Source organism: Platichthys flesus, chromosome 10 (genome assembly GCF_949316205.1).
Source record: "Platichthys flesus chromosome 10, fPlaFle2.1, whole genome shotgun sequence".
NCBI classification, from domain to species: domain Eukaryota; kingdom Metazoa; phylum Chordata; class Actinopteri; order Pleuronectiformes; family Pleuronectidae; genus Platichthys; species Platichthys flesus.
In genome coordinates this window covers 3069594-3096221 of record NC_084954.1, presented here as the reverse complement: position 1 = coordinate 3096221, position 26628 = coordinate 3069594, and the positions used below count along the sequence as shown (strand labels likewise).

At 43.4% G+C, this 26628-nt stretch overlaps 2 protein-coding genes across 2 annotated transcripts; both read left to right on the top strand.

Annotated features, from left to right (window-relative positions):
- Positions 1 to 4403: 4403 nt before the first annotated feature.
- On the top strand, positions 4404 to 11617 carry cdc25b (cell division cycle 25B). The gene is made up of 15 exons (XM_062397877.1): positions 4404 to 4894; positions 4998 to 5080; positions 5642 to 5693; positions 6785 to 6826; positions 6999 to 7032; positions 7335 to 7475; positions 7760 to 7879; positions 7972 to 8106; positions 8248 to 8325; positions 8519 to 8707; positions 8981 to 9082; positions 9173 to 9235; positions 9349 to 9447; positions 9713 to 9958; positions 10513 to 11617. The coding sequence occupies exons 1-15, from the start codon at positions 4701 to 4703 to the stop codon at positions 10651 to 10653; spliced, it is 1719 nt and encodes a 572-aa protein (XP_062253861.1). The 5' UTR covers positions 4404 to 4700; the 3' UTR covers positions 10654 to 11617.
- A 5961-nt stretch (positions 11618 to 17578) lies between these two features.
- Positions 17579 to 22772, top strand: ap5s1 (adaptor related protein complex 5 subunit sigma 1). The gene is made up of 3 exons (XM_062397845.1): positions 17579 to 17831; positions 20415 to 20706; positions 21409 to 22772. Exons 1-3 carry the CDS (start codon positions 17650 to 17652, stop codon positions 21535 to 21537), a joined length of 603 nt encoding a protein of 200 aa, XP_062253829.1. The 5' UTR covers positions 17579 to 17649; the 3' UTR covers positions 21538 to 22772.
- The last annotated feature ends 3856 nt before the right edge of the window (positions 22773 to 26628 follow it).

The following is a 26628-nucleotide window of genomic DNA, read 5'->3' as shown; positions in this document are numbered from 1 at the left end:
CCCGAGGTTGTCGGTTGTGTGTTAATTGTTGGGCATCGTAGTGGGAAGTCCATTTACTCAAATGCTGTACTCAGGTGCAACTTTGACGTACTTGTACTTAACCATGAATATTTCTGTCTTATTCAGTTTGTAACACAACATAACGAATGATTTTGTGACAGTGAGGTCAAATGGGAGTTATATTCCTTTTTAAGATTCTGCAGAAAAAGTATATGATCAGTTTATATGATATATAGAGATTTGTACTTATTTTATGATATTCGTATATTATAAAATTCATATATAATGCTGATAATTACTAGTTTTATGCTTATTACATGTTAATGCATCAATAAAGATATTATAGAGAGTATCATAACCCTGTCATGAGACATTCTGATGTGTAATTAGTCATTTGTTTGACACTTAATGTACATTTTCTTATTTTTATGGGTTGAACTTTGTTTGTTGGATGAGGCAGCAGAAGGCTTGTTGGTGCTTTTTCTTTGTGATTCTATAAACTAAATCAAGTGATATCTTGACTGCTCAACTTTACTCATAATTGTAACAGTCCATGTGTTTTTGCTACTTTTACTGGTGTAATGATTCTGAATAGTTCTTTAAATGAAAACGTAGTGTCTTTGCATCTATATGTAAGAGGTCCCCATCGTTAGATATCATAGACTTATCTAAGACATTTTTATTTTGTTTTACTTTTACAGTCACATTATTGACTTAATGCAGTTTCACCGGCTTTCTTTGTTAACTCTTTTGATTTGTCACAAATATCTGCAGCTTCTGCTTTACACACCTTCAATATCTTTTTGACAACAGAGTGTTCACCAGCAAGTGTGTGGGTCTGTGTGTGTTTGTGTGTGGGTCTGTGTGTGTCTGCTCTTGTAGCTACACCCTCCACCCACAACTGTAAATGGAGGGTTTACAGACAGTGCAGATTGTTGAGTAATGAGCTGCCGGGAGGAATAATTTATGAACATAGCACCACAACTAACTTCCTGCAGATAGATACACACACACAAACACACACACACACAAACACACACACACACTGTTTGCTGAGACAGATAAGCATGGTCCTAATAGACAGTAGTTATAAACTGTAACCGCAGCGCTGACAGAAGATTAAAAGGTTGATAACACATGCATCACATCTTTAAGGAACTACACAAAGTCAATACTCATGAATATATGAGTACAGCACTGGCACTATTCCATTATTCATTCAAATTCATTCATGCAGTAATATATTTAGGTTTTTTGTTAGCTTACAGACAGCCTTTGTTATGCATTCATCTGTATTCAAACGTTGGCAGACACTTGAAACCTGTTCCAGTGCTGTGTTGTGCAATGTTGCTTTAATACCAGTTAAAGCTGGGCTGATGGGCACCATTATATATTCATAAAGCAAGACTCAGGAGTCGGTCAGTTGAATTTCCTTTGGTACATTAAGAACAGAACTGGCATGTTTTTTATGACGCAGTTTCTCGTACAATACAAAAATAAAATCCTACGTCTGTATTTGGAGAGTGGTTTGTGTGGTTTCCTGTTTGCGTGTCCGGCTTCTCCTCCAAGCTTTACCCAAATCTTCAGGTGAATGCATTTGCATATGATTCTGGCTGTATTGAATTGAACAACTTCACTCTAACCTGCAGTATAGAAAACATGCAAAACCATTTAAGCACAATGAAAATTTAGATAAGCACGATTTTGAACTCGCCTGTTTAACCCGACAGTTAACACAACATGAGGTGAGATTCTTCCTCCCATTTCCAGATAGGAGCTTTTTCCGATAAGCATTTGCGAGCTGAGCCGATGGAGATAAGCCATCGTGTTTCATATCTGTTTGTCAGACTGAAAGTAATGGAAGCACCTACTGGGACATAAGGGACTTGTGAAACTTCTTTGTCAACTCTGTGTTTGTTGGTGTGAGCTTGTGTAAAAAGGAAACCAGTTGTCCGTGGGGAGTCAGTTTAGGTTTGGTGGGAACAAGGTGTCGGGAGGTTCGAGATAGTTTTATTCAGGGTCAGTCTGTGTCTCCCTCTCCCTCTCTCTCCCCCCTTTTGTCTGTTCTTTTCAGATGTGGGGTGTGGAGCCCGGAGTCACGGGCCCGTGCTCATACCTCTGCAGGGAAGTTCATTAAACCTTATTTACATTTGTGAGGCCAATCACACAGATACTTGAACCAAACAAAGACTGAACAGTGACGAACGTTGGTGATTCCACAAGTCAGAGATCAGAACACCCCCCTGCTCACAACAGCCGGTTCGATAAAAGTAATTACGAATGTGAAAACACTGTTGTTGTGGTAAAATGGGTGCTGCCTAAGGATTTATCAGATTATTATTTACGCATAACTGTACATGCAGAGCTGGAAATCCAGTCAGGAGAGTGCATGAAAACCCTTGACTGCAGAGACTTGGGGGAAAAGATGTAGAGCCACAAACTAACACAAAAATCCAATAAACCTCAGGCAAAACACTGAGGCGTTTTACTGTCTTTGAGAACTGGACGGTCCCAGCTGTCTGGTTGAACTGGTTAAAGATGTGTGACTATTGGTCAGCAAATACTGTCTGTATATTGGTGCTAATAGAGAGGCCTTGAGGTGACACACATAGCCAGAGAAAATTGCTTTAACCAGTTGCTTTACATAATGAATTGCAGAATGAATCTGGAATGTATGACCCAAAAATGACTAGAAGATTAATGGAGTCCAAACTGCAGGGACCAAATAACTCATGGGATTTAATAAGTGAACGGTAATTATAGTTCCAGTCTATAACACCACTTATTCGTAGGATCATGGTTCAGTTCTTTTATTGAGTTGGTATTTTACGTTAAAAATAAATAAATATGTGTGATTATTTAAAAATGGTTCCTCATCTTAGAGTTTAAAATGGACTCTGGCTTAATGAGGTGGTTATAAAGACGAGGTAGTTTAGCCTGATCTCAGACAGTAAAGGAGAGGAGTGTGAGAGCTGCTGAGATGAGAAGGAAGAGAAACTACTTGAAGGAAATATTCTCTGAACAAGATTTCTTTTCTCTGAGTCACGTTGTGTGGGAGGCGAATGAGCTTGGCAGCCATCACCGGTGTGTGGGCTCACGCACACGCTGTTCCATCATTATGTCTCAAAGATGAGAGACACTGACACGTTTTACTTAAACACAAGATCAGCTTCTTATTTCACAATAACATAAGCAGTCCACTGTCCAAGTTTTCTACAATTCCATTATCTGACAGCAGGAGATGAAATGTGTTATAGATCAAATTACCTATGAGTGCATAGCAGTGCAGCTGAAATGATTTTCTATGACTTAAATTATAGTAACTGTAATGTTTTTACAATCAAAACAGATGAGGAAATAATCATCAGATTCATTTGTAAAGCCAATAATCATTATGTGAAGGGAATAGCTTCACCTCAACCAACCACATCAGTAAAATGCTGTAGCCACGTGTAAAAAATTATTTTACTCTGTTGAGAGCTTTGGCTTTTGATTCATAGGTAATACTTTGCTGATCATAAACATATTTTCAATGCAGGATTTGTTCTTGAAATTGATTTTTTTTAACATTTTGGTAACAGTACTTTTACTTCTAATTGTACTTTACGTAAGTAAAGGATCTGAAAATATTCGGTTCACATCCACCCCTGATATTTCCACCATCACTGCAGTGAATTTAGGTCAGTTTAATTCATTTATTTGTCCTTCATTTGAGGTGAAGTTATAACCAAAATTCAAACAGATGATTCATTGCATGCATAGAAACCTTCAAGCTGAAAGCCCCTGATGTGTCAGCCAGGTTCAAATTCACCTCGAAGCAGCGTTGTCTCCACCATGTTTTTTATCCTAAATGTCCTCTGACGTCCTCCTAGTTACTGCTGATCTTTAAGGCTAAAACATGGTGTAACTGACGCTGCTGTGGAGGTGAATTGGAATGTCAGGGCTTACAGACACTTGGATGACACCACAGGAGCAGTCTGGAGGCATTGAGATGCTTCTCTTGTTGTTTTTTGTTTTACGGGGGAAGAGTGGTCTCCATTAATAACCTCCATGGTGGTGACAAAGAGTAAAGTAAATTTTTTGGCTGACCTATCCCTTTAACAAATGATGAATGAACAGTGTCTTTTGTCTGCAGGTTTGGATTCATGCTGCAAATTCTGATCTGTAGAGTGGACGCAAGTTGAGTAACCCGGTGGTGCGGTCGTGGTCCGCGGCCTCAGTCCAGGGGACGAGGACAAAAGATGGAAGATTTTAAGGATTGTGTCACATCCTCCTTCTGCACGATGACAACGGCGTGAGAAGTGTCTCGCGCTGTGATTGGCCGTCGATGCAACAAGTGCGCTGATTGGCTCAGAGGTTGCCGCTCCGGAGTCTCATTTTGAACATAAATACCAGCAACATCCGGGAGGGTCGCTCCCAGAGACCAGCGGCTGTCAGAGAGCGAGGCCGCCGAGCTGCTGCTGTGCACCGTGGGTTCGATGATCCTGCACGACCCGCTTTACAGAGTTTACCTCCAGAACCACACGGTCACGACCGGCCTGTTCTCAGGCTCCGTCGCCCTTTCAAATGTTCCCCGGAGCTAGCTAGCTGGTTAGCTTTCTGGTTAGCTGGAGGATTAGCACCGTCCTTCTTCGCTTTATTGGACATTCAAACTCAATTCCCCCGCCGCCGCTGGATCTACACCCGCTGGACATCCAACCATGGAGTCGGTGAATATTTTCGACCAAGCCAGCCCAGTTAACACCGTTTTGAAAAGAAGGCCCGACGCGATCCCCGGCCTTTCCTCGCTCTCGTCGCCGCACTGCAGGACTCTGTTCTCCCCCGGCCCCGCGGCGGTGCTGTCCCCCGTCACCAACCTGGCTCTGGACCTGGACAACCTAGTGGTCCTCGGAAGGTATTGTTGTGTGCTTGTGTTGTTTCTTGTGATAAAGCTGTGGGTCGGTGCTCAGTGCTCACGCCATTGTTGTTCCTGTTCTGTGTGTCTGCCCCCCCACCAGCCTCTGTGATACCCCGAAGAGGAGAAAGCATGCCCGGCTCGAGAAGATTCCCTCCTTCGCCTCTGACGTCTCCTCTGATGCCGGTGAGCAACCATGAAAACCCATTGTCTGTGCTAATTGATGCCGTTACAAATGACGCCTTCGGGCCCAAAGCACCACTGATTCACAGTCATGCATTTTAAGGATAACTTAAGATGTGCTCATGAGATATGGGCTGTTACTCATGGTCCATTTCAGGGATTAGTTTCTTTTAATTCCTCGCGCACACATGTCTTACATTATCCTGTTCCCTATTTCACATAGTGACTATTAACTCTTAACTTTTAGGGTTCAGCCTGTTTGTGAAAAACAAGAAGCAACATGACCTTTTCAGCTTTAGGACCCAGTGTTGGAGATCTTTAACCATTTGACATTTTCCTAAACTATTATCATTATCATTATTCTTTTTTAAATCTTGATTGATAAAGTAAAACCATTGTCCCTTGCAGATCCAATTATTCTAATGCGCAGCTACATTCATCACACACGTACCACTGGTTTAAACTGGAACACGGTGCAGATTCCACCAGCCATGGATCTAATCCACCAGTATTTTTTTTGTTTGGGAGCCGGTATCGATCTCTGACCCCAGTCTTTCTCTTCAGGCCTGGGCATGGATCCCCCGAGCCCCATGGACGCTGTTGAAGTGGAGGACACGTAAGTTGCACTGTCCCCATCACGTCTGTTGCAATCAATCAGCCTGTGCGCCGTGCCCCTCAGATTATAAACCCCCCCCCCCCCCCCAACACACCCTGGCCCTGGGCTCACAGCTGAACCAAGCACCAGTTTCTAATTTGTAGGATTATTGTTTTTACCGTTGGCTTTAAAACGAGAGGTTCATATATTCTTACTAAGCAGATTAGCCAATAAGGGACGTTGGCTTAACTTTCTTTGATTTTTAAAGTTAGTTGAAAATAATCTGGAGCTGATCAGAAGGAGATGGGGACATAGCACTTGTCCATAGCATTGTTATCTCTACAAGCTCAGCTGCCTTATCTTGGGTGGCCCTTGTCTCAATTCTGAGTTTCTGCAGACATCTGCTGCCGTCTGATGTGCGAGTTCCTTTACAGCAGCATTTGGTCCCCAAGACCTCATTCACCCCCCCACAGCTGTTTGGTTGCTAGGAGGTTTCCTGGTTGGGGGAAGACATGGCTTGCGCTTGGGTTTAATGATGGCCCATCCCCTCTGGGTTTTGGCACACTCTTCCTATACACTGTTATTTCAATAGTAAAGAGGGGGCAGGAGTTTTTTCTGCATCGGGGCTATAGAAACGAGGGCACCCCCAGAGAACAACTGCCCTCCCTCCTTCTTCTCTGCATTGAATGGGACACGCTCCCCCTCGACAAACAAAGGAGCTTTGCAGGACAGGGTCTGGCGGCAGTGGCTCCAGCAGGCATATGGTAGATTAGATGATCTCTGCATCCCTTCCTCCCTGAGCTGAACACTGAGCTCTGCACTCAAACTTATTTAGCATACAGGTGGGCAGCACTCCAGCGCAAAGACCACCTCTTGCTTCTGTGCACTCGCCCATCTAATCCAACCGTTCCTCTTGGATTCTCAAAAGAGCCACAGGTTCTTTGTAGTTAATGGGCACACAGTGTCTGGACTGGCAATTAAGGCTTTCCGGCCTCTTTACAAAGTGTTTTATTACAAACGCCTGTTACTTTTCTTATTGGGCAGCTCTATCTTGAAACAATTCAACCATTCCCTACCAATTCTGAATGGTTTCTCTTTTTTCCCTGTTACAGATTTGAAAGGGCAATTCAACAGTCGAGCAGAATTATCAACGAGTAAGTTGCTTTCCAGTCAATATTCCAAAATCATTAGGCTGCAACAGTGCCCCTTATTTGAGTGACATTAATCTCCATGGACTATTTTACAACACAAACCTAAAATGTTTATTGATTTTATTTATTTGTTATACTCTTACTGAATGCTTCTTCTCCTTTCTATCAATTACAGGAGGCTACCAATTCGAAGAATCAACTCGTTGCCAGTAAGTAGATTTGTGATATTTACCTTTGATTTTATTTCTCACTGATGTTCCGGGTTGGATGATTCAGTCAGATTGTTGCCTGTTTTGATTATCAAGCATCCAGATCACTTTAAATTGAATCTCCACATTTACTTTCAGAATTACAGATAGACAATTCAGTAAACAGGAGTATAAATATCAAACTTGCAGCCGGGTCTGGGAACAAGATTTAGTTTTCTTCTCCATTAGTGCTAATCGTCTTCCGGTATCCAACCTCAGCAGAGCAGCTTTTTAACCAAGTCTCTCTTCTCCTTCCCTCTCAGCTCCAGCTCCTGGGTTTCAGTCCATCACTAAAGGGACAGGAAACTGATTCTCAGCGCTATGGAATATTCGGACAACAACCCTCCCACATAAATGCCGCCAGCTCGTCCTGTCAACTCGACAACAAAGAAAACATGCCGGAGGTCAGTGGTGTTTGTCTTTGGTGGAACACATTAACGAGAAGGTGTTTTATATACATGTATTTTTTTACTTACTGTTAAACTCAAAATATCCTGGTTAGATTAGTTTGGTTTTAATTTCAATTTAGTTGAAACAAAAGTTCACTCCACTACAGGACATCACCTGCAGAGGCATGTTGTGTAGCAAATAGATATTGACCTATGAACGATTTTTAATTATAGAGTAGTTGTTGGCGATGCTTCCTGGAAAGTGTTGAGCATTAACCTTTTTGTCAATGTGTTTCCAGGAGGGCTTTGAATTCAAGAAACCAACCAAACCAGTGTCGCGGTGTCGACTGCGCTCCTTTCACGGTGGACAGTCTAAGGACGCCTTCGCTCACCGCCCCAGCTCTGCACCAGCACTCATGGTATGCCAACACCTAAAAGTTTTTTCCATCTTTGGTTTAAAACCTGCTTCTAGAAATATTAAACTTTTCTCCTCTCCCTCTACTTTGTCCAGTTTTCCTCACCTCCTCCAATCCAGCAGCTGGACTTTTTTGACTCCAGCCCCGTGTTCCGGAGACGCTCCTCTGGCAGCTCTCTAAACGAGGATGAAGATGATGGATTTTTTGGTGTTCCGGATGACAACATGGAGGTGAGATTCCTTAACTTTAAATAACTGAATTCATTCTTATAGTTTTACTATAAGAACCACACGATTTCTCATTTATAACCTGTATAAAATTCATATAATCTTGTTTTTGCAATATTTTCCTGACATCTCTTTCCCCTACAGAACGACTCTGGGATGCCGATGGGAATGGCCAGCTTGCTCACCGCTCCACTGGTTTCTGACAGTCCAGGAGAAGACTCTGTAAGTCGACGCACTAACACAAGTTCTCTGTATATTAATCTGAGGAGATTTCCAGGAGCAAAGCACTTCAGCAGCATCAAACATGCGATTTAATCTCTAAAATAGAACTAAGAGTTATGGCAGGATTGTCTTTGTGTTGCGTCCACTTTCATTCATCAATCTAAAAGCTGATAATGTAATTTGTCTCCTGTAGCCTGTGATTCGCTGCCGGCCGCGGAGCTTGTTTCGCTCGCCCTCCATGCCCAGTCCGCATTCCCGGCCCTGTGCCAAGCGCCCCGACTGCCCCGGAGACGATATCACGCCGGTCAGGGTGAAACGCCGACGCAGCCTGGCAGGCACACAAGTCACCACCCTGGAGCAAAACCCTGAATCCCCACGAATGGTGGGTCATCACTGTACTGTTACACCCGCATGAAGGCAGCAGGGAACTTATTCTACTAATTAACAAGTACAAATGATAGAATAGCTTCTTCGTAGATTTACAACAAAAGCACAATTTGCATCTTAAAAACATTTGCTGTCTCTTGCCTTCTTTGTGGCATTGGAAAGATTATTTCTTCTGCTGAGACTATTTTCCCTGGTTTTTAAAGAAGGTTTCGAAAGACCAAATTTCTGGTCAACTGTCTTCCTAAGTCTCTCCCCCGTCTCCTTCCAGGGCTGCTCGTTCCAGAGATCCAAATCCTTCTGTCAGACGGACATCGAGAAGGTGCTGGACAGTGAGGACAGCTCTAATGACCTGATAGGAGATTTCACCAAGGTAAGGAAGTCTAAAGAACCTCCTACTGTTTTCTTAACACTGACTTTAATTATGCGAAATGAGCCTGTCTCACCCTATTTCCTTCTTTAGCCTTTTGTATTACCCACAGTGGAAGGCAAACATCAAGACCTCAAGTACATCACCCCAGAGATGGTGAGTAGATGATCCTGGCTGCTCTTCTCTTTGCCCTGACGACAAATTCTCAGTGTTTTACTGCATGTGATTTCACATGTAAACAAAACTGATGCGTTTCCTCTGGTCTTCAGATGGTGACCGCTCTGACTGGCCAGTTCAACCATCTAGTTGAGCGAGTGATCGTCATCGACTGTCGCTACCCCTACGAGTTTGAGGGAGGTCACATCCAGGTGAGTCTACAGATGCTTGCACGTGCCATTTACTGTTCATAAAAGGGCCAAATAGAGCTACAACCAAACGTATCCATTAATAATAAATAAAAGATCGAGCGCTTAAGAAAAAAGGTTGCCATAAAGACCTGGTGGTAAAGTAATGAACTCATTCTTCCCTGCTATTGAATGTCTCATTTGTAGGGACTTCATTTGACCTGGTGTAAAAGTGGAGAAATGACTCGACTGTAATAAACTGAGTGTTGGTTTTCGTCTGTTGTGTCAGGGAGCACTGAACCTGCACCAGGAGGAGCATGTGGAGGATTTCCTCCTCAAGACCCCAATCATCACGTCCTCCCTGGAGAAACGAGTCGTCATCGTCTTCCACTGCGAGTTCTCGTCGGAGCGCGGCCCTCGAATGTGCCGCTTCGTTAGGGAGCGAGACCGCGCCATGAACGAATACCCCAACCTCCACTACCCCGAGCTCTACATCCTCAAAGGCGGATACAAGGAGTTCTTCCCTCATTTTCAGGTGAGCTTATCTTTTGAGATTGCACTTGGGCTTTTGGCTACTGTGATAAGACATCCTGTTTATCTGACGATCTGGAAACACGAGACTGCAGAGCATTGCAGCACGACTGGAATACCTGGTGTTCATTAACCATAGTGCATTGTCTCACTAAGCACAGCTGAACTACTGCTGATGTTGGGATTCAGCGGTTATTTCTGAATGTATTCAATCTAAGGCGATAATAGAGTTGCACATGCACAAATGTCCCTCTTAGTATCAGGTACACGGACTAAAGGGAAGAGAAAAGTTACTTTAACGTAGAACAACCAGCCTCACTAAGTGTAACTTTAAAGCTTGTTGTAGATCCTTGAATCATTATCTAGGACAGAATATTTTCAGCTCACCGTCTCCTTAAGAGCCTTCCTCGATCTTTAAGAATGTCTCAATGTACTTTAACAAAGAGGCTTGTAAGAGGACAGAATTTTTCTAGTTGGAGGAACATCCCTCTCACACGTTGATGGACAAAGTCCTCGTGGCTGTTCTGCTCTCTGAACATGTCTCATCTTCCTCTGCAGTTGCAATGTGAACCTCAGGCGTACCGGCCCATGCACCACGAGGACTTCAAGGAAGACCTGAGGAAGTTTCGCCTGAAGAGTCGCACCTGGGCCGGGGAGCGCAGCAAGAGAGACATGTACAGCCGCCTGAAGAAGCTGTGAGCGCCTCTTGAACTGCCTCAAACACTCTGCCACCCCCGACCCACCACCCCCCCAACCTGAATGGACTGCAAAATGCAAATTTCTCTCAGAGCCTGAGGTCTCGCCCCACCCACACGGACATAATGATTCTGGAATCGCACCAGCAAAACTGGGATTTTTAAGTCTCAATTATGTCATGTATATCACAAGTTGTTATTTATGCAAACATAAAGCGGTGAAATGAAGACGTCTTGGAGCAGTGCAGAGTTGATTAAGATGATCTGAAGCACTGATCTTTTATAAACACTTGGACCTACTGCCGGTTTTACCTTTTGCATGACGCTGACGTAAGAAGCACCGATCACTGCCAGCGTGCTGAACAACGGCCAAACCATTCTGCCAAATCTCACTTGTCTTCAATCTCCTCACTGGGTTTTATGTTTTACTTTCACTGCCTTCTTCATTTTCCACCTTATTTTAGCACTTGAATCAAAAACCTAAAATGGTGAGGTGCTTTTTTGATACTGCGTTTTTGAATATAACTTTTTAATGAATTCCCCCCCTTATTTAGACCTTGGTTGAAAGCACGACTCTCACTCCAGACGTTGTGTAATGCGTATTTCAACTTTCACGGCAATTTGTAAAAGTTTCATGCAGAGCTGTTTACTTCCTGATTGGTTGCAATATTTGTTTTGTTTTTTATTTTCTCAGTCAGAAGAAACCAAAGCAAACAAGCTTCCTGTTAACTTTGCATTGAGATTTTATTTTTTTCCCCCAATGCTGCAGGTCAGCAAGTGTGAGAAGACTTTTAATCTTGAAAACACCATTTTGTTGAGCTTTGAATCTCTTTATTTAAATGTAAAGAGATGTCTTCCCCTTTGCAGCGAATGATGTCAGTTTGATATTAACCGGGTGGTTGGACTGTGTTGGTTCAGGCTCTGGGGGGAGCCGCTGAAATAAAGACCCGATGTGCGTTCAAAGAGGATGTCCTGTATGTTGTGTTTTCTTATGACTTTGTACAGATACTTGAAAGATGAGTTTGATATAAAACTGTAGCCACCAGACATTTTGAATGTTGTCCATTTTACAGCCAATGGTGTAAAAATTTGTATTTTGAGAAAAAAAGCTAAACCTTCATATGAAATTCTTATACTGGCGATATATGACTATTTAAACAAAGTAAATGTAAACTTTTAAGACTCAAAAGTTTGGTACTAGGTGATACAAAATGTACTTTACATGATACTGGAATTATTACCAAGCCCTATTCCTTGATTCAGCTTTATATCAGTGAACTATAAAGATAAAACTCGTGAACGTTCTCTTGAATGATTTGTCATTATGGGATCTGAAGGCGTGTCTTTCCTGACACTTTATAAATTAATAAGTGTTAGAACCTAACTGGTAGATGAGATCCTAAAGAAAACCTTACTTTTTAGTCCAGATGTAAACCAAACTTTCGGTTTAATGAAAGTTGAGTGTAAAGCTGATAACAGGTCTCTCATGTTCAACTCAGCCAAAGCAAACGTAATTTTCCACATTTGAAATCTAAGAATAGAACGCGTGCCGTTGTGTTTGGTCTCCGGCTCTGTGCACTGGGGACACAGGTTTTTCCTGCACACACACAGAGCACTTCCTGTGATTTCAAATTCTCCCGCTGCAGCCGATGATGGGAGTTTCTCATCTGCTGCAGCAGCACGTGACCACACACACACACACACACACACATTCCTGTGTGCTGAGGGAGTGGCTCTGAGGAGGCAGCGCCTGACAAGTCCTGACAGGAGGGTAACAGCTCTGCTGCAGGAGGGAAAACAATCCGTGTGCTGTAAACACGTGACTGAGCTGAGAGAGGTTTAAAAAAGCACAGCTCCCGCCCCCTGTTCCCTCCTGGCATTCAACCAAAGTTTAAAATCCGGCAGTTTCCCAGCGGCCATGTGGCTCTGGAAAAGAGAGGACGAGTCTTTGTGAGCCGGTGAACGTCTGAAGACTAAGTTCAAGCCAACAGTGTCCAGCTGAGAGAGTCTGTTGGTCTTGTGAACACATTTAACTGAAAGATTATATCCTAAGATTGAACACAGATGGTCCTCACGTGAACTTTCGTTATCAAGCTGCCGGCTTTCGTCTGAACAGGACGGAGAACGGAGCAGTTGGAGCCTCACACTTTTAAATGAGGCCGATCACAATGTAGCAGCCTTTCGATACAAGCTTCCTTTTTCCATTTCAACAGTCGGATTTCAAATGTAGATGAGTCTTCTGCAGCCCCCCCCCCCCAACCCAAAGAAAAGAAAACACACACTCAAACTCATTCAATTAGGAGCCGGAGATTCAAGTATTCAAGCCAATATAAAGGAAACACCAGGAAAGATGCTAGAGCGAGTGAGTTCAGCGAGATGCTTGTGCTCAAAGATAAGCCCAACCCCCTTCGGTATGAAATCATTTCAAAACATTTTGACATCGGCACAAGATGGCGGACATGCACATCTTTGATTTGTTTGGCTTCAGTTCTGGAAAGTGTGATGAAGTGGAGACATTTCAGCCATCTTGAAATACAGTCTTTGATATGGACACAGCAGGTAACAGGGTCATGGTTTACTTTAATTAATTCCCCTTAAGTAGCATTTGTAATCAGTATATAAACACTTTATAACACTATATCATCAGCAAATATTTGTGTATATTGATAAAATTGTTAACAATAACAACTACTGTGAGCAGCTGTATGCACAAGATAATTTGTAATTTTATAATAAACAGTTTTAGACGAATAGAGTATTACTTCATAGGAGAAATATGAATTTTGGACAATTGCTGCTATAAATCAAATTAACGTTTGTATACTGATACACATGAAATAAAGAAATAAAGATAAGATTTGTATATGGGATTGTATTGCTGATCTACTGAGTTAAAGGACATTGACGTCCTCTGATGGTTTGCAGCTTTGTACATTGTGTTACTTTCTAAAACCAGAGAATTCATCCTGATGCAAGATGATGGAAAACCTGTCAAAGCTGCTCTCAAACCTCCGACCACCACGCCCTTCATATGTCACCATCTCTACTGTGTGAATCCACCTCCTCGTCCCAGCCTGCCCTGATGGACACCCCCTCTCCCCGGGGTCCTGCAGGCGGCTCTGGGCAGAGAATAAGCTCCAGCCTGGGTGTCACCTGTAAACCTGCTGCTTGCTGTGACCTGTTGACACTGACTGACAAACTGCCAGCCGGTAAAACAAGGTTCTCACAAGCAGGCGAGGCTGCTGCACAACTCTGTGGTTTCAGGGGATGGGTGTGGGACGTGGTGCATTTAACTTCCTGTTTTTGTGCTTTTGAGGATCAGAAACTTGTGATCTACATTGTTCCCTCTTCTCAGCTTGTGTGTTTGCTCGCTGCACCTCCGGTCTGCAGACAGAGGATGTTTTCATTTCCCCCGACAGACACAAACACAGCTCGGCGGCTGGCAGCGTGTTGTCGTTAGTTTCCTTTATTTCAAACTGGCGGGCCTCGCCGTCATCGGTCCACGCTATTGGCTGATCGCTCTTCACTCAAATCCTGTTGTTGTTCTTGTTCAGCTTCTTCTGCAGAAAGAACTCATGACTCATAGTTCAGAATCACTGAGACCTGCTCAGACTCTTCCTGTGGCATGAGCAACCACATCCCTCACGCTGATCCACCTCGTGTGACTGCTGCACTGAACCTCCGCTGGAAACTCTGTGAAATCAGGCTTCACTTTCACAATGACAATACACACAGCTATGTGGCTAATTATTACCTGCAGAGTGATGACTGTAAACCAGCCTGGGTAATCATTACACACAGGGTGTGTGCTGCAGAAACAATGCTCAACATGTATTCTGATGAAATGACTAAAGGCTGAACACTGGGGGAGGTTTCCCCCAATCAGTTAAAAAAACATGCATTCAATCTAGTTTAACTTTGTCCTGACCCTACAATCCTTTACAGAGTAGTGGAAAGATACTTCTACTCAAGTACAGTACATGTACATTTACAAATCAGAGGTGCTTGTACTTCAGGATTTGAGTTTCCTTGTCCCGGACCAGCAAGATCTCTGTCTGGATGTATGTGGAACGCATGTCTTACAAACTGTTCATCTCATCGGCTTCATGCTTGGCTTGTGTGTAGTTAATGGCCCAGAGAAGTCTTTCAGAATTTGGTGAAATTTGGACATGCAATATGTTCATTTTGATGAAATGAAGATGGAGGACGGGGTTGAACATTTCTTCTGCACCAGAGACTGTTTATTTAAAACCTCGGGACACAACATCCAGCATAAAAACAATCATAAAGTCACAGAGCACTGTAGAGCTGTTTATTCTGGAATAACTCTGAAGTAGCTCTGGAGGAATCTGGCAGGTTTACAACAGGCACCGCACTGGTACGGATGCTTTTTTGGACATTTGTAGAAAATGTTATCGTCCAGATTTGGATTTTGAGAGGACAAAACTCCAGATAAAAGCTGGAGGTCACACACACCTCATTGCTGAAGCCAGTGTTCCCACTGATATGAAGTTCTTACCCAGTTCTCTCTCCCCATACAAAGGCTCAGAGCTCAGAGAAAAAACATCGTAACTAGAGAAACTGAAAAAAAACTGAACTTCAAAAAAGCCCAAAATAAATCGTCTGAACACTCAGAACTCTGTAATTTCTCATAAATAAAACAACACCAGTGTTTACAATGGTGCTTCTTCAGGTGCTTCTTCAGGTGCTTCTTCAAAGACTGCACCAGAGCCTCCTCCAGACCCGCGTCCTGCAGGGGCCAGGCGGCCGCCATCACGTCTGTCCCGCACTGTCCCTTCTTGAGGTCCCTCACCACAGCACCGGGCACTTTTTCGAGGATGTAGGCTCCAGGGTTAATGTTGAGCCCCTCCATCGTCTTGATGGTTACTCGTGTGATGTAGTCGTCCCATTGCTGGGAGTCGTCTGTTGGGATCACCACTCCACACTCGGTCAGGACCTTCTGTGTCAGGAGGGCCACGAGGTCCTGGGTTGTTCTGGTGTCATCGGTCTGGGACGTGTCGCTGGTCGTTGAGTTTCCCATCAGTTCTGCGTAAAGAGAACTCTCGCTCTCTCGCTCTCTCTGGCTCTCTGTCACTCTCTCTCGCTCTCTCTCGCTCTCTCTTGAACCTGCTGCTTTCTTCTTCTGTTCAGTGTAATGGCGGCTGGGTGCCAAGGTGCACTACAGCCATGAAGGCTTGAAGGCTTGAAGAATCTAAAAGCTGTGACTGTGCTTTGGATGCTTTGATGCTTTGATCCAAAGCACAGCTTATGACTTTGTGCCTTTTAAACATTTCCAAAGATATGCTTTTATCTTTTTTCTTTTCTATATCTGCTTTTGCTATTTTCAATGTTTTTTTAGTGCTTTGATCTTTAAAAACTTTTTTATGATCGTTTTTTGACAATGTTGTCGTAGGGAAGCTGTAGGAGACATACTCATAGGCAAGGCAAGCTTTTTTTGTGTGGCACATTTCAACATGGCATATATGTGGTGTATGAAACACAACATACAAAATGCATTATGACAATTTAGCATTTATACTAGCATACATTTAATGTTCCTTTAATGTTGGATGCAATCAGTGATATAAGGAACGTTATTTCTTTTGTCTGTTTGCCACCCTCCAATAAACCAAACAGGAGAAATATTTTACTTTGAAATCTCACAGACTAATGGTTCCATCAGCTCCTCAGATCCACAACGGGGGAGCAAATGTTGACAGAGCACAGTCAGAGTTTCCCTCCATCACTGCAGTCTGATCACACACACACACACACACACACACACACACACACACACACACACACACACACACACACACACACACACACACACACACACACACACACACACACACACACACACACACACACACACACACACACACACACACACACACACACACACACACACAGGGGGTAGAGAAGTGTGACCAGCAGCTGTTGGATCAGCAGCTGCCTCTGTTTGTCTGCTGAGAGTCAGAAACTCTGCAGCTGCCTCCGGTCGCTCCACTTCATCCTCTTCTGCAGCACCTCTCCACACTTACCCTGTTTTTATCCTCTTTGTTTTTTGACTTCTTCACTTGAGGTCGATCTGACTTAGATGAAAAAAATTGAAACTATCAACTTAACTGAAGATAACGGAAATAATTAATAAAATTAAACCTAAAGTATAATAATAAACCTAGACACAAAAACAATAAGGCCATGGCTTAGAAGTAATAGAAAATGTGATTTTCTTGAATCCCTCACTTTTATTTTGAAATAACAAAGATATCAGGCTGAATTTTGTTGAAAGGATGTATAAGACCTGATGGGTAGTTCCTCTTGATTTAATCAGTTTAGTCATTTAATATCAACAAGTCGATATATTGTGTGTATTGGAAACTTAAGGGAAAGTTTCTGCTGTATGTTCCTGTTCCTATGATTCACTGAATTAATTAATTTATGTTTGTTGATTGTTATTCCAACAGCCTAAAAACGTGGCCTATAATGTCTGTTTTTCATATTTATTTGACATTTCAAAAAATAAATGATTATTCAGCTCAGTAAGAAAATAATCAGCTGATGTATCAATAATTTAAAAAAGATGTATCTCTATTTGCAGCCCCACATCTTATTTTTTTTTTACAAATTCCTCTTTATTTTTGAAATTTACATAAAATAACATATTTGACTTTTTATATTAAGATCTATAGAAGGCAATAGTTTTTATTCCAAATAAATAATGTTTGTACAACAACTTATAATATAATTCAATATAATATAATATAATATGATAAAATATAATATTATATTATATTATATAGTAAAATATGATATAAAATAAAATAAAACAATATAATATAATATAATATAATATAATATAATGAACCAGCGCCATCTGCTGGTGAGTAAAAGGCAAAACAACGGTAGCCCACGGGGATCAGCTGACCAACGCGGAAGTGAATTCAGTGTAAATAAATAGATAATCGTGTATTTGGTCTTTCACTCGTTTGTCACCATGGTGCGATGCTTCCTGATCCACACCGTGTGTCCGCTCGCTGCGGTCTCTGCCGGGGACAGCAGGCTGCTCTACTGCCGCCTCTTCGCTCCGGAGGACGGGCTCCTCACCGAGCAGCTCCGGGAACTCAGCCCGGAGGAGAGGCGCCTTTTGCGGGGGGAGAAGGCCGCGGTGGTGGCGAGGTGAGCGGCTGTATGAGCTAGTTAGGGAGGTAGTAAGTCAGTAAGTTAGTTGGTCAGTCAGTCTGCTGGGTAGTTAGTTAACGAGTGAGCTGGTTAGTTAGGGAGTTAATTGATTATTTAGTATGTTAATGAGTTAGTCTGTTAGCCAGTGAGTGATTTAGTTTGTTATGGAGTGAGTCAGTTAGCTAGTATGTCAGCTGTGGGTGGGTACGTTAATTAGTGAGTTAGTTGGTTATATAGTTAGTCTTTTAGTGAGTTAGTTAGTCTGTTAGCTGTATGTGGGTATGTTAATTAGTGAGTTAGTTGGTTATATAGTTAGTCAGTGAGCGAATGAGTTAGTTAGTTGATTATATAGTTATTTGGTTAATGAGTTAGTATATATGACACTGCCAGCAGGTTGAGATCAGCAGGATTATCTTCTACATGATTGTTTCCATACTCGTGTTAATCTGCTCCAATTAAAACTGAGACCTAAATTGAATTGATTTCTTTCACAAAGTGTTGAAACAGAAACTGTGGAACTTTCTTAACTCACGTGTGTTGGTCTGTTAGTGGCTGAAGCTGAATCAACAGTTTGAACACAAATTAAAAACATGATAATATATGACTGTACAAATTAAAACCGTCCTATGATCCCTCAAACGCAGACTCTGAATTTCTCTGGTGGTGTTAAAGACATTTAGTGACGTTCATCTTGAGGAACCTTCACCTGGTCTCTGATCTGTTCACCAGGATACCTTCAGATTAGGAATTATGGGATATCCTTCAAGATGTTGCCACTAATGAATCAGACGAACTTCTTGCTTTGCTTTAGGCGTTTATTATAACACACATGCAGACAAACCATTAAGTGAGATCATCTGAGTGTTGTGTGTCTGTGAGGGCCTGACGGTGAGGGGAGATGGTTTCTTCACCTCTCAGCCTCATGGCTCCGGGAGAAACCACGTCACAGACAATATTACAATTATGAGAAGAAGCCTTAAGTCACAAAATAGTGTCAATAGAAAAACTTTAGATATTTTCACATTTCATCTTTCACGCCGGTCAGCTGAGTGTTTATTTTGTATCGATTAGCTGCAGATAAAACAAATACAAATAGCTGAACTAGTTGTGAGGCAGTGGTTTGTAGATATGACCAACACACTGGATTAGGTAAGATGTGGATTGATAGATAATCAGGGAGACTTAGTTCAAACCTGGTTAAAACCTATTTATTTCTAACTTTTAGTTGTGAATACAGTCATGATTTAAGCCCGTTTATCTCATTCTCTTGCAGTCTATGTTTTATACATGTTGCCTCATGATTAAATTCACGTGGCTGTGATCCTGCTGCTTTTAAACATCCTCCGTGTTGTTTCACTGACTGTGGATCAGCACGAGTCTCCTCCACACGCTGTTTTCAATCCATCAGGTCTGACAGAGTTTGTGCTGAGGTCATTAGGTTCTATCACAGAAACAAGTGCATTTGTATTTATATTTGACCTAAAAACTATAATGTTAAATGTTTTAGTTCAAGTTCTATATATTAGATTGTGTTGTCTTTTTTTTGTTTTAGTTTTTTTTAATAAAACATAATCTAATCTAATAAGAAGGTTAGATTCTTATTTCAAACACTTAGTTCATGTCTCAGATAAGTGAACCGAGGCGTTGGAGATCGGCTTCTTTCCTCTGCACGTCGTGTATTTCAGACATTTTTGCCTTTTCAGAAAATCACAAATCACGTGTTGCAATTTCCAAGAACCTCTGAAAACCTCGGCTCCTGATTGTGATAGAACAGCAGCAGCACTGTCATGATGCAATCCGCCACTCGTCTGCTTCCTGCTGCTCCTCTGAGGCTTGACTGTGTGAAAAGCATCGGATGGACCGGAGGAGCTTGTCAATCTTCTCTGCAGGGCTCCTTCCTCTCTTTCCTCCCACGTGACAAACTGTAGCTGCTCGTTATCTCGGTGAGAGGACGATGCTCAGTCTCCGAGCGGCGGAGGAGAATGACGAGACCTGTCGAGCTGCTTCGTGTCCAGTGACCACGACAATTTGATTTTGTATATATTTACCTTCGCAGAGGAGCTGTTGTTCTCCATTTGTTTGTTTGGGAATCATGCAAAACTACAGAGCAGATTTCCACAGAGCTCGGTGGAAGGTTGCTGGTGGAAACACAAACAGAGACAGGGATCCAGGAATTCTGTTAGCACTTTTTAAAACTCATATTTTATGCTTTTATGGGACATTTTCAAGTTTCCCTGGAAATAATTACTGGATTTATGAAAAATCATAAATCTTCGTGGCTCTATGAGTGGCGGAGGTATGCGCTCTACTGAGTGATGCTCTAGTTCATGTATGAACAAACTTTTAACACATGAAGGAAACAAATGATTTTACAGTTGTTCTCATTTCAGATGATCTAATAAGGCCTGAAACGCTTCCTTACATTTTGATGGTTCCTCTGTCTTTCTTTTGATTTGTATTTGTTCCCTAATTTGAATGAAAATGACTGTTATGGTGATTTGTGAGGGAACTAATGGATATTATGACGACAGAAGCCTGAGGGCCTCAGCCCATGTGACACCCCCCTCCTCTGTGTCTCAGGCAGGTGAGGAGCGCTGTGTCCCTGTCCCGCGAGGCCTCGGGGCGCCCCCTGGTGGAGGCGCTGCCCGGTGAGGAGGCCCTGGCCCTGCAGGACGCCAGCAGCGGCGTGGTGCGTCTGAGAGCCGGCGACCCGTTCTCTGAGGAGATGAGCGCTCTGTGGCTGGGCGTCCAGAGTCTGGGCTTCACGCTGGTGTGCGAGCCCCACGAGAACCTGCTGCTGGCCGAGGGAACCCTCCGCACCCTGACCCGCCACTGCCTGGAGCACCTGCACATGCTGGGCCCGGGGAGCGAGGTGAGGACTCTGATGTTAGAGGTGGCACCAAAGGGTTAAAGGAGGTTTTTCAAATCTTTTAAATAACATTTAACCTTTTTAAAATCAGTGTCCCACCTGTGGGAGGCTTCGGCCTTGGTTGTGCTGCTTCAGTCGTGTTTTTTGTCTGTACCAGACTCGGCCCTCACACAACCTTGACAAATCATAGCTTGTTTGAAAGCTCCGGATTCTGTCTGTGCAAAGAAAGATAATCTGAAAAAATAAGCAAAGCTAAATTTCTACCATGTTTGTGCCTCTCTGGGTTAAAACCTCAGGAGGAACAGAAGTACTTCGAATTTGGGTTGTTGGTCTAATTAAAATAATCAAAGTCTTAAAACTGAATTTTGATGTAAATCCCTTCTACAAACTAGAACAGGTGTTTTTACAAAAATGTTCTTGTCTCAATTGAGTTCAATGACAAAGAAACCCCACAGTATTTGCATCGAGGCCTCTTCACAGGCCTGAGATCAGTTCACCTAAACACTTCACCTCCTTAGAAACATGGCTGCGGAGCTCTGACGGCCTTATTCCCACTGAAGCATCTCATCTCACATGTTATGGAATCTGCAGTAAAAAGCACAAGGCAACCGTGATGACACAAGATGGCAGCCGAACAGATTCTCATCACCATCTGTAACTAACAGAGATGATTACTGAGTCCACTAACAGAAACTCTCCCTCCAGGTCCTGCTGAGGAGCAACCGCATCGACGCCCTGCTCAGCCGCCTCCTGCCCCACGGCCAGCTCCTCTTCCTCAACCACCGCTTCGCCCAGAGTCTGGAGAAGGACGTGGCAGCCTACATGGCCAAGTGAACCCCGGGACCCGCCTGACGTCCAGTGTGAGCTCTCAAGCAAACGAGTCGCCTCTTGTTTACCTCCGGTGACTTTACTGCGGCGGAGGAAGAAGCGCCGGCGACTGGCAGCTGCTGTTTCAGATTACACGAGGTGGTAAACACACAGACTGGTAAATATTTCCCCCTCAGCCACTCGCAGCAGCTCACTCCTGACTGTTTACTGTGTGGGAGGCTTCAGTTCAAATCCTGTTTGTCAAATCGAGGAGTGGAAAGGAGAATGTGGCAGATTGAAAGAGTGCGGCTGAAGAGGCCAGTTAAGACCTACTCACCCGCTTCACAGGCCGCCATTTATCTAATTCCCTCGCACTTCAAGTGTCAACGCGTGACCTTGGACAGCCAAGACCTCACCTGCTCTTTTTTCGACAGTCCTCTCCGAGTATAAAAGAATCTGAGAGTGCTCTGTCGGCGAGTCGTGACTTCCAGCCGAGCAGAGCTGTTCCAGGCGAGTGGGAGGAAACCGGAGCCAAACCGCCGAAACGGAGCAGAGACTAAATCAGAGCCAAACCAGTTTAACGTCACGTTTGAACCAAATATGTCAGAATTCTTTAGACACCGAGGACGAAGGGAAAAGACGGGTGATGACATGAACTATATTTAAAAACACAATGGATGAAAGAGGACATGTTGGCACGAAGAACAAAAATGGAAACGTTCAGACAACAAATATCAAATCTATTCCCATATCTGAACATCTGCTGTACCTCTGACAGCACCCCCCCCCCTCCTCTCCATCCTGCTCCCCCCATTCAATTATCTTAAACCCTCAGTTTCTGTGTTGGCAACCAACTCCAAAACTAAACGTGTGGGATTCGAGGAGAGGGAATCTGTCTGGATGCCAGGATCAGTTGCTTTGATTGTTTTCCTTTTTTTTTTGTTGCTGTATTAAAGAATTGAACTCATTTCCAGTTTTACCCAGGGCGTACTCTGTGAAGCTCGAGCACACAGGACGTGTTCTCCAAAAACAAGGCTCAGGGGATTGAAGATTAAAGTGATGAATCACACAAAAAGGATTTAGAGGTTGTGTTGCTCCCAGGGGGGTGAAAAAAACAACACAACACAACATCAGCCAGATAAGAACATCTGCAAACTGAAAAACATGTCAGGTGAACAGGTTCTACTGTAGGACCAGCAGAGGGCGACACTGATCCTATTATGAAGTGTGTTTGTGTGGTTTTATTAAATTGATATAACGAATGTCTCAAATATAATTCTTGATTTATTGTGTATTGCCAAGAGTATGTTTGTTTTATACTTTCATACTTGAAGTCGTTATTTATATTTTGAATCAGCTGCATACAAGTTTAAGTGATGAAGATACAGGCACAAATATTCCTTTACATTGTAGAGGAGCAAAATGTAAATTTTAAACCTCAAATCAATAAATAATCCAATTAAACTTGAGAAAATAAGTTATTGATTATTCATTAGGTATAATTACCTTTCTTGCAGTGGCCTTCAGAAGTGACCTGGCTGCAGAAATAACATTTTAAAGGTTTTAGCAAAAGTACAAGAAAATCACAATAATTCCTCCAGAAATAATTTCATTTTGATAATTATTTAATCTTAAATTAGCCCAGAATGTAAACATGATGATGAGTGTGTAGAATTTAAAAAGAAAAGAACACAATTTGTACGATTTAGTGAAAACATCACAAGGATTGTTTTGTTCTCATCTCTGCTAATAGATTCCCTTTCACCTAAATCTCACATACTGAGCCTTTTAAACTAATCTCCATATATTTATATCTCTGAGCCTGGAACAAACAACGTCTCTCCAGTAATGGTTTGATTTGTATTTGTGTCATTAGCGAACAAATTACCACATTACTCCAGGATAAGACACTGGGCCAAGAAAGATACCATTCTGATTTGCCGTGGAGCCAGATCAGGTTAACATCGTGAGATAGGGCCGGTTTAAAATTTTCACTGACTTATAATAACGTGGATTCATAATCTTAAACGTTCTCATTAAACTGCAGCATCAGGACCGACAGGCCTGTGGTTTCCCCACCAGGGGGCAGTATGCAGTCAGGCAGGGGGTGGGTGGGGGGGAGCTGCACTGTCGGCTGCTGCTGCTGATAAGAGACAAATACTGACACCAGAGCAGAAATCCACCTCGGATACTAAATCTGCACTGCTGCTGCTCGGAGACAATCTACACTGAGCTGGTAGACATCAAACACAAAGCGCTCACACTGTCTCTGTGTGTGTGTGTGTGTGTGTGTGTGTGTGTGTGTGTGAAAATAGATTGTAATTACATCTCATTAGTGATGCGCAGGCACAGGAAGTTGATCCTTGCCTGCAAACAGCTGTTTGATAAAATGCATGAGTTGGTGTCAAGTGGAGATTGAAGTTACAGAGTGTGCTGAAGTGTTTCCTGTGCGCTCGCTCCTCTAGCTCCTGCGATGGGGTCAGGGTTCGATTCCACGGCACGGTTTGCTTTGTGTTGTCAGTAACGTGGCATTGTTCACATGCACATGAGCGGATCAGCAAAAGGGGAAATCACACAGCGATGCTATAAAATGAGCGTATTTAACCGTCCTCCCTTTGAGCAGAGGCCACATGCAGGGTGAAAGTTAGAAGATTAAATGGATGACTGTGATGAGGAGGTTCTCGGCTAAGTGCTGCTGCTAACCACAGAACGTGCACGTTTCTCCTCCAGCCTGCAGAGGATCGCTGCCTGATTAGCATGAGGCACGAGCTCGTCAGTGAAATCTGCTTCTAAAATGAAAACCTGAACACTCGGGCTTCAGCAGCACTTTACACAGGGAACAAATTGAGGGCCATTAACTGGAGAACATAAAAATCTCATAGCAAAAAAAAACAATCTTGTGGCATTCACCAAGTTTGCAAATTGGATTTTAGCAGAGGAGGTAAAGAAAACAGAGCAGATGGAGAGAGAGAGAGAGAGGGCTGAGTTTCTCGGGGGGGGGGGGGTAAAGGTCAAACTGCACAGGGCTGCTGTGCCCGTGGACCAAAACCTACAAAGTGAATTTGAGAACCGGCTCGACTGCTCTGTTCCGTTCTGATAGATCCTTCGAATGCAGCCGACTGACGCCTCCTTCCATCGCCGAGGAACAAGTGCTCCTGCAGGGGGGGGGTCCTTCTCGGCCCAATCCCCCATCCCACAATTCATTGTGCTCTGAGGATGAACCGTTATCCCAAGAGGTGATGATGGTCCACGTAGGCCGGGTACAGACCACGAGCTCTGAAGGACGCAGCCCCTGGATTGAGAGGTGCACAGATCAAGACCTGATCGAGAAAACCCTCAGGACCACCGGCGACCATCTTCCCCCCCCCCCCCCCCCGTCCTCCGAGCTGCCCCTCGTCTTCACTCATCGTCCTCCGAGCTGACCAGACCGAGGCCGACCCTGTCACAGCCCATCTCACTCACTCACACAATCTTCTCTTCCTCCTGCGTTCTGTTCTCTCCCCCCCCCCCCCCCCGGCCCTGAAGCTCCGACAGCACGTCCTCTCATTGAATTCAAATACTGGCTGTTGAATATGCCGACTCCCCCCCCCCCCCCCCTCCATATTTTCCCTCCTGGCACGGTGGAGAAAATGGGCTCGGCCTCAGCCAGTGATGATAGAATATGAATTTCAATACGAGTTGACAACTTATTCACTTCGGCCGCCGTCAGGGCGCTCGGCGTGAAATACCCGAAACGCCACGGCTCCCATTCATATACATTAGCCGTCGTTTCCATTTCCCTTTCATGCACACGTCCCTCGGATTTCAAATATTCCTCTCACAGGCGAGAGCTATTAAAGTGGCGCTCGAGGAATGCTCAGTGATAACAGCTAAACGCCACTCACATGAGGTGTCACAACAGATCTGCTTGATCTGTACATTTCTGCGTTTTCCCTCTGCCTGCGTAGGAGGGAGATTATATGTTTGAAGCACAGGATGTAGGAGTTGACATGCTCAGCTGGAAATAACCGCCGGGACCTGATTATCATCATTTCTTCACGTTCCTTCTTTGCAATAATTCTGCAAATTATACCTGGACTTCGACTGTTTCCCCCCCGCTCCTGCACAAACAAACACAAACACATTTATCTTGTACTTCTACAGATGTGAGGACACTCATTGGCTGCAACGTGACACTTCACCACTAGATGTCACTTAACTCTACACACGTAACCTTTAAGGTTTGTGCAGGGATTTGTTCCAGTGTTTAGAAACCAGAAATATACTCACTGTGAAGGTAGCAGGCTAAAAATGGTCCTCACAAAGATATCTGTACAATTACACACACACACACACACACATACACACACACACACACAGAAATGCATGTTGGCTGTGGGGCTCATCCAGTCTATAAAGTTTTAGAAGAGAGATGTTCTCTCGTAGCATCTCAAATCGCTTTAGATTTCCAATTTCAAACCGTTTATTTCCTGTTTTTTTTTCACCCAGCTCCTGAAAATTACCTTTTTTCACGAGTCGACCAATCAAAACGAGGCGCCTGCTGTCCGTAGGTATAGCTTGTCAACGTGAGACGATCACACCGATTCAAACAACTCAATTAATTGAAAATATAAGTCAATTAGTGCTTAATTAAGCTCCTTCCGCTGTGTGCTGCCCCTGCAGGAAGTGGAAACGTTCGACGGACGAACAACTTCACAGAAAGGAAATGGAAACAAGGATTTTTCATATCTTCTATTTCTTGTTTTTCTCCTGAGCTCTTTTTTGTTTTCCCCCCCAAATTGATTTGTTGATCTGTAAATAAGCTCAGCGATAAAGAAAGTCTAGACCGAGGAAATCCACAAAGTCCCGATGCTGTGACAGCGACTCAGAGGGGATCAGATGGCAACAGGACCCAGACTTTACTCTTCACCTTTATTTAAGATACTTTCATATTCTTCTTCCTCCTGCAACAAACTTACATCTGTTTTACAACATCCTCATATCATCATCAGACACAAAAACCTGATGCTTCTTTATCTCCCGCACTTTGTCATTAATTGCAGTTTTAACAGTAATTAAAGCCACGGGGGGGGGAGGAGGCTGAGAGGCGTCGGTGGCTCGACATCATCCAGGATCATA

Bases quoted from the DNA above. Each gene is read 5' to 3' on its own strand.
- cdc25b (XM_062397877.1), top strand. From the start codon at position 4,701: ATGGAGTCGGTGAATATTTTCGACCAAGCCAGCCCAGTTAACACCGTT. The intron at 7,476-7,759 runs GTCAGTGGTGTT...ATGTGTTTCCAG, and splicing joins ACAAAGAAAACATGCCGGAG to GAGGGCTTTGAATTCAAGAA. The intron at 8,708-8,980 runs GTGGGTCATCAC...GTCTCCTTCCAG, and splicing joins ACCCTGAATCCCCACGAATG to GGCTGCTCGTTCCAGAGATC.
- ap5s1 (XM_062397845.1), top strand. From the start codon at position 17,650: ATGGTGCGATGCTTCCTGATCCACACCGTGTGTCCGCTCGCTGCGGTC. The intron at 17,832-20,414 runs GTGAGCGGCTGT...TCTGTGTCTCAG, and splicing joins AAGGCCGCGGTGGTGGCGAG to GCAGGTGAGGAGCGCTGTGT. The intron at 20,707-21,408 runs GTGAGGACTCTG...CTCTCCCTCCAG, and splicing joins TGCTGGGCCCGGGGAGCGAG to GTCCTGCTGAGGAGCAACCG.